At 38.6% G+C, this 7,543-nt stretch overlaps 1 protein-coding gene across 1 annotated transcript; it reads right to left on the bottom strand.

Moving 5' to 3' along the window:
* Positions 1–286: 286 nt before the first annotated feature.
* LOC134498361 (lymphotactin-like) lies at positions 287–6,424 on the bottom strand. The gene is made up of 3 exons (XM_063304435.1): positions 6,234–6,424; positions 3,892–4,009; positions 287–498 (listed from the first exon to the last, which is right to left on the bottom strand). Exons 1-3 carry the CDS (start codon positions 6,340–6,342, stop codon positions 384–386), a joined length of 342 nt encoding a protein of 113 aa, XP_063160505.1. The 5' UTR covers positions 6,343–6,424; the 3' UTR covers positions 287–383.
* Between the last annotated feature and the right edge of the window lie 1,119 nt (positions 6,425–7,543).

The raw sequence follows: 7,543 nt of genomic DNA, 5'->3' as shown, positions 1-7,543 counted from the left end.
AAAGTATTCCTTCATACCACTGCTTTTTAATGTGTGGGAAGCTCTCAGTTGATCTAGCAGTGAAACAAGAGAGCTATACAGAATAATGCAACAGCTACAGTAAATGAATCTGCTGAAGAAGCAAAGTTCAGGTAAGAATCCAGTGTAGAAGAAATACTGCAAATAGTGACATATTTGGCTTGTATAGTGAACATAAACCACAGAGGCCTAAAGTAATTAAGCCTAAGGCCAGCACCAAAAGGTAAAAAGTTAATCAGCTTTGGGTAGATCAATGAATTTATTCCAATGAAATTTTAATGGTTTTGAAATTTTATTTCCTGTAAGTAATTTGCAAACATTACAATTACTGATGACCTGATATGTAGCTGCTCTGTGATCAGGTGCTACAATCTACAGCCTTTTGTTTTACACTTTCTTTTGTTCAATGTTTTGAGGGTTTTATTCACCCAGGGAAGATTATGTGGCACACAGATCTTGATTCCATTTCTGGTAATTAATCTGCAAGAAAATAAAAAGCAAGTCACTAAATATATATTCCATAAATTAAATAGCTTTTGAAGTTCATGTGCTCATGCTGAAATATGAAGGATGTTGAAGTGACATTCTAAGGTCTAAACCAGCACCAGATTGTGATGGAAAGTAATATTATTGGAAGCCAATAAGATGAAAATTAGCATACAGGTAAAATGTGCTCCACCGTTTGGTCAATCTGATGAAAATGGACTGAACATCAGTAGTGCACAAGGACAACACTGCAACTTCTACCTGGCATTTCTACTTCCATGGAATGTGTCATTGCTACTCATGTGTATTGGTTCAGACAATTTGGTGCTGCTGATAATTTAGTTCTGACCTTAGCCTCTGCTGTTGATCATATATTCATTATTCAGTGACTGGGACATTAAATGATACATATGAATTAACTACTGTGCATCAAATGGAATTGACAGAGTCTTGTTATTATTTCACATCCACTTAAACATTTTTTTAAATCAGTGAAAGAAATTTATATATTTGTTCTGGGTACTTCATGTCCCCATTCTGTCATGGAGGGTTTGCCAAGATCCATAAAAGCTTATGTGATAATACATTTATTCATCTTTAAAATGCCACAAAACCCTTGGTTTTACTGCAAAAGTCTAGCAAATTAGAAGATATCAAGACTTCAAATATTATTAATCTTATCAGATTTGTTGACTTAAGTCAAAAGAAAATATTGACACAGTGTAAAGGAGTTGTTGTTGTTGTTGTTGTTGTTGTTATTATTTCCCCGTTTCATCAGCCTGCCCCACCCAATCATGCAGAGAGGGCATGCTGCAGACCCCGTCAATAAGAGAATTCCATCTGGCGGGGTCCAGGAGGCGAGCCTTCTCTGCAGTGGCGCCCACCCTTTGGAACATCTTGCCCCCAGAGGTGAGATTAGCCCCATTGCTCCTAGCCTTCCAGAGGAGGTTGAAGACCTGGTTCTGCTACCGGGCTTGGGGCAGGGAGGGGAATAGTCATACTGAGGGCTGGCTAGTGCCTTGAAGTGGCCCTCCTATACAATGATGGAATGAGACCACAGCCATCTGGATTTTATTATATTTGGTAGCTCTGCGAAATTGTTTTATATTGTGTTTTATATTGAAATTTTATTATATATTTATTGTTTTATATTGTAAACCGCTCAGAGTCCCTCCGCTTGGAGGAGATGGGCAGTGACAAATCTGACAAATAAATAAATAAATATTCAAACTTTTGTCACTGAGACCTAGTTTGCTCATCTGCTTTCACATCTGCCACATAATCATTGCTTGCAAAATCTGAACTGGATTGTTTCCAAATTCGGACCAGTTACAAACTCTCCAACAACCTGAATTGGACTGATAAACATTACAATTCAATGCATAGTTCCACAACTGTTTTCCTACATGTGAGACTAAAGCAGCAATCTGGATTTTGCAATAAGTATCAGGAATTTGAGTAACAGCTGAAATTTTTATCCTGTATGAGCCTGAAATGAGCTACCAACCTCAGTGTATCTTCTTGGCTCCCATATTAACTAGACCTTCCTTTTTCATCTAGCCTCTTTTAGCTCCTAAAGGTAGGAGGCAGTGAAAAGGACTTGGACTGTAATTTTATAGAGCATGGCTGGGTCAACTTTTCAGCCCTGAAGTCAACATGTGATACCAGATACAGACTGAAGGGTGCATATGCACCCAGACAAAGATATTTATGTGGTGGTCTACATCCAGAAAAAAAAAGGGGTGGGGATCCTGCACATGCAGAAAAAATGCTAGGAAGAAAAAAAATATGGTGGTCTACCAGAAGTGTAGGGAACAACATTGGCAGTGGACTGAGAATTTAGCTGGGAGGATTAATGAGCATCTGATGACAGCATGCAGCTAGCAAGTGCTGAAGAACATAGCATCTAGCCTAGCTTCCTCCAGCTGTTTGAGTTCTAACTTGCACAAACTTCAGTCAGCATAGCCAGTGACTAGAGATGATAGGAACTGTAATTTAAAATGTACCTGTGAACACCAGGTGCTGGGACAAATAAAAGGGCGTTTAATTTTCATTGCCATCTCTTAAGTTATTAGAAGCATCTGGCTGGCCTGTCATAGAAATACAGTATAAAGCTCTACTAAAATAATCTGAATTACTCTAGCAGCATCTTTTCTAACACATTTTATTAAAAGGCATAAGCTTTTGTAAGCTTCAGACCGCTTCATTAGATGCATAGAGTGGCATCTGCTAAAGTGAGCTATGGCTCACAAAAGCTTATGCTTTCAAATAAAATTTTAATCAGGAAAGATGCCACCAGACTCCTCCTGATTTTTGGTACCATAGACCAGTGTTTCTCAACCTTGGCAACTTTAAGATGTGTGGTCTATGGTTTCAAACTCCCAGCATGCTGGCTGGGGAATTCTGGGAGTTGAAGTCCACACATCTTAAAGTTGCCAAGGTTGAGAAACACTGCCATAGACTAACACAGCTCCCCTCCTACAAAGCTGAACTAAAGTGTTCTAATGTCCAACAAGGCTCTTTGATAGGCTGACAATATGTCCCATTTTGAACGGGACAGTCCCATTTTTTTAAACATTTCCAGACTGTCCCGTCATTTTAATATAAATGTCAATTTTGTCCCATTTTCTTAAAAACCTTACTTAAACATTTGAAAGTTCCCCTGAACCTGTCAGAATGCAGTCTGACTTTGAGTGGAAGGAGGGGAAGCTCAGCAGAAATGGCGGGAAAAAAGCCGCAGAACTCAACCCAGCGGGAAACCTAAAAAGAAAAAAACAGGATCAGCTGATAGGCAGTGATCAAAGGGTGAGCCCAATTGGCTCCTGCCTTGAAACAGCAGGAAGAAAAGAATGTAAAAGTACAGCCAGAGGAGGAATGGCTTGTCGGGGACAACCATTCACTAGACTCTCTAGCCCAGTCTTGCCTCTCACAAATGAAGGAATCCAAAGATTCCCAGTCTGAAAAAACCAGAGAAGTTCCTGCCTGCCGATCCAGCCCATCGCCCAGCCCTGCCCCGTTTTGCCATCCCAATGTCCCATTTTTAACCCCGTCCTGTTTTGCCATCCCAATGTCCCATTTTTGTCTCAAGGAAATATGGTCAGCCTACTCTTTGAGCATATGTAGTATATTGTAAATGACCTGGAGAACTACAATTTCTATTTTGTGTAGGCAATAAGAGAGGGTAGGTAGGCAAAAATATAGGCTTGTTTATTTGTTTGTTTGTTTGTTTTCCTCTCTGCAATCATCAGACAATCATTTGGGGCGACTAAATGGCTCTTCTCTCTACTAACACATACACAACCATATGTGTTTTGTTATTTCTTTCCATTTTTGCTTGTGGAACAATATATTCTTTTCCAGGCCTACAACTGAAGATTAGATACTCACATCACAACTTTTTGTGGATGGTTTTGTGTTTCATAATTAGCAATTCTTCTAATGCTTATTTTTTCTGTATGCAACTTTACACAGGAATTACTTGCCATAGCTTGAGTCCCCAAGGTTCCTAAAAAAGGACACATGCACACAAAAACATTGTTGAAAATCTTTTGTTGTTGTTAAATTAAAATTTCAGATCTTACACATGTACCACCCAATTCCTGAAGGTCTTTCCACTCTTTAGTTTCTTTTGCAATAAATCACAGTGACTACTTATACGCTAATCACATGGATTGTAGTATCTTTCCTCAAGGTTGCACATCTGCAACACAAATAAGACATTTCCCGGTTTTAAAATGCTCCAATCTACTTCTGAAGTACATACAGTAGCTGACTGGGGAATCATCAGCATATGTGTAGATCACTTAGTGTTAGTTCCTCCCATAGATCCAGTAGTTTTAGTCACAAAGTTCTTTGAAGGAGGTAAATTTTTATTTTCTTGCTCCTTCCTTCCTTCCCATTTTTAAAATCTAGTCACATAGGTACACATCCTACTCCTCCATGTATCAAGGTTACACCTGAAGGACATCTCAAAAATACCCTGGATATATATAACAAATATCCAGAGGGATTAGCTGCCTAGTCTTAAAGCTGTGAAGGCTGCCCTCTCTCCCCAGTAATCAGGGACCGTCTCTCCCCGGTTTCATCTGCCCACCCCACCAGATCCCATGTGTTACAGGTTCTGTTGTCTAGGGAACTACATTTTGCAGGCTGTAGGCAGCGGGCCTTTTCTGCTGTGGCACCCACATTGTGGAATATCCTGCCCCCTGAGGTAAGGTTGGTCTCATCACTTCTGAGCTTCCAAAGGTCCCTCATGACCTGGTTATGCCAGCAGGCCTGGGGACCCCAGGGGATGGGTGAACTAGTGAGGTGGTTCCATTATTATTAATATCGCTTCATCTACTCTTTTTTCATTTGTTTGTTTTTAGCTCTGTTTTATAGTTCTAATGTTTTTCAAGAACTAATAATGATAATGGTTTTAGGTATTTATTTGTTGTTTTAGCTTTGTTGTACACTGCCCAGAGTCATTTGTTTTGTGAGATGGGCAGCTATATAAATTGGATAAATAAATAAATAAATAAATAAATAAAATCATACCTTACCAGCATAGGAACATTTTTTAAAAATATAATACTCATTAACTGCAATTTCCACCACTTAGGTGCTCAGCATCATTTGGCGTCATTTTGCAAACTATTCCTTCCAATTTTCCAACAATGCAGGGCAAATATCTTTAATTTATTTAAAGTATAAACACAGAGAGACCATACCCCACACAGTAAGCAGATCTCCATGCTCATTGGTAAAAATAAATAATATCCAAGGTATTGAACTAGAGCTAGTGAACATAGAATTCTGAAAATAAAATGGAAGCTCTTCCAATTTAGGATATCTTTAAATTTAAAAGATCCATTATAGTTTGCCTAATGAATGCTTCAAAAAATTTAAGTCAGATTTGAAACCTAATAAAAATGGAAATACTTTATCCACAGTCTGTAAATATCTTTGTTACAGGACCAAAACCCTCCTCATATACAGACTAGTATGGATTTTTTAAAAAACACCATGATTCTTTCCCAAATGAATTAGAAAATTTGTACTCACAATATTTCATGCATATGGGGGCTGAATTCCAAGGTGTCTTTATTTAATGGAAGAAGGAAAAGGAAGCTTTGGATATAAAGATGGCAAAGAAATGAAGACCTATTGGTTGCCTGTACAGATTCATTTGGTATCCATTTGTAACCAAGAAATCAAGGACCTGCTTACAGACTGGAGTACCAAATCTTCATGGCTATCTCTATGCATTCAAGGGGTTGTGCGCCCAGTGATCTACCACAGCACACTGCCAGCGTGATTGGCAAGTTGATATTCACAAAAAGCTGCATTTATATCTTTTATACTTTAAAGTGGTTGCACAGCTAATTATCAGAACTATTTGGAGAACTTCCATGAGATCGTGCCATCTTGAGAGACAAAGGCTTCAAAGACACAGTGGAATCAGCTCTTTTATACAATAAAATCATCCATAAATAAAAATTTAATAAATAAATAAATAAATAGTTGACAAATAAATAAATAAATAGTTGGCAAATAAATAAATAAATAAATAAATAAAGTTTTTACATCTTAGACTGACAGAAAATGGACCAGAGATCCAGAGAGAAATTCAGACCCCCTTGAAGCTGATTTTACTCCTGGAAAAGCAAGTGTAATTATTATCCCAGGTAGGAATAGCAATTCAGATGCTACTCTTGAATTGGAAAGGAAAGGAAAAACTCAAAACATACCTCTGACAATATGGACCTTAAAGTTCTCCAGAAAAGAAATGGCCAGAATAACTGCCAAGTAAAGTCTCATGGTTGATCTTTTCCTTAGGTCAGTGGGAAGATGAATCATTGAAGGCTAATTTCAACACACTTATATACTTCTCTGGACACTTCCGGAGCAAGGAGTTGTAATGGTAAGGATGAGAGATGGAAAGTTTAAAAAACCCACCTGTTCATATTTTTAAGTTCAGAGAGAAAAAAAATCCCCCTCTTCTGCTCTAGCCCCCAATTGTGAGCTTTTTCCTGCCACAATGTGGTTACTTCTGTAGAATTTTGCAGTCAGTTTTATTCTAGGTCTAAAAGAAAGTTTTTTTCTGTCCACAGTGGAAACCAGCAGTGTGACTATGGTTTTATCACTAAGCTGTAGATTTACAACACACTACACAAATCAGGAAACTGAACTGTATGATCAGAAAAAGACCTGAGTATAGCAATACAAATTTGCTACCTATTACTAGTATGAAACAAGCTGGGTTTAGAAAAGGCAGAGGAACTAGGGACCAAATTGCCAATATCCGCTGGATAATGGAAAAAGCCAGGGAGTTTCAGAAAAACATCTATTTCTGTTTGATTGACTATTCTAAAGCCTTTGACTGTGTGGACCATAACAAATTGTGGCAAGTTCTTAGTGGTATGGGGATACCAAGTCATCTTGTCTGCCTCCTGAAGAATCTGTATAACGACCAAGTAGCAACAGTAAGAACAGACCACGGAACAACGGACTGGTTTAAGATTGGGAAAGGAGTACGGCAGGGCTGTATACTCTCACCCTACCTATTCAACTTGTATGCAGAACAAATCATGCGACGTGCTGGGCTTGAGGAATCCAAGGCTAAAATTGGATTAAATTGCTAGAAGAAACATTAACTATCTCAGATATGCAGATGATACCATGTTGATGGCTGAAAGCAAAGAGGAACTGAGGAGCCTTATGATGAAGGTGAAAGAAGAAAGTGCAAAAGCTGGCTTGCAGCTAAACCTCAAAAAAACCAAGGTTATGGCAACCAGCTTGATTGATAACTGGCAAATAGAGGGAGAAAATGTAGAAGCAGTGAAAGGCTTTGTATTTCTAGGTGCGAAGATTACTGCAGATGCTGACTGCAGTCAGGAAATCAGAAGACGCTTAATCCTTGGGAGAAGAGCAATGACAAATCTCGATCAAATAGTTAAGAGCAGAGACATCACACTGACAACAAAGGTCCGCATAGTTAAAGCAATGGTGTTCCCCATAGTAACATATGGCTGCAAGAGCTGGACCATAAGGAAGGCTG

Source organism: Candoia aspera, chromosome 5 (genome assembly GCF_035149785.1).
Source record: "Candoia aspera isolate rCanAsp1 chromosome 5, rCanAsp1.hap2, whole genome shotgun sequence".
Classification (NCBI taxonomy): Eukaryota; Metazoa; Chordata; class Lepidosauria; order Squamata; family Boidae; genus Candoia; species Candoia aspera.
The sequence above is the reverse complement of the archived record's forward strand: the minus strand, read 5'-3'. Positions and strand labels throughout refer to the sequence as shown.

Excerpts from the sequence above, each read along its gene's own strand:
- LOC134498361 (XM_063304435.1), bottom strand. The coding sequence starts at position 6,342 with ATGATTCATCTTCCCACTGACCTAAGGAAAAGATCAACCATGAGACTT. Across the intron at positions 4,010-6,233 it reads TAAGGTCCATATTGTCAGAG|GAACCTTGGGGACTCAAGCT; the intron begins GTATGTTTTGAG and ends GTCCTTTTTTAG. Across the intron at positions 499-3,891 it reads CATCCACAAAAAGTTGTGAT|ATTAATTACCAGAAATGGAA; the intron begins GTGAGTATCTAA and ends ATTTTCTTGCAG.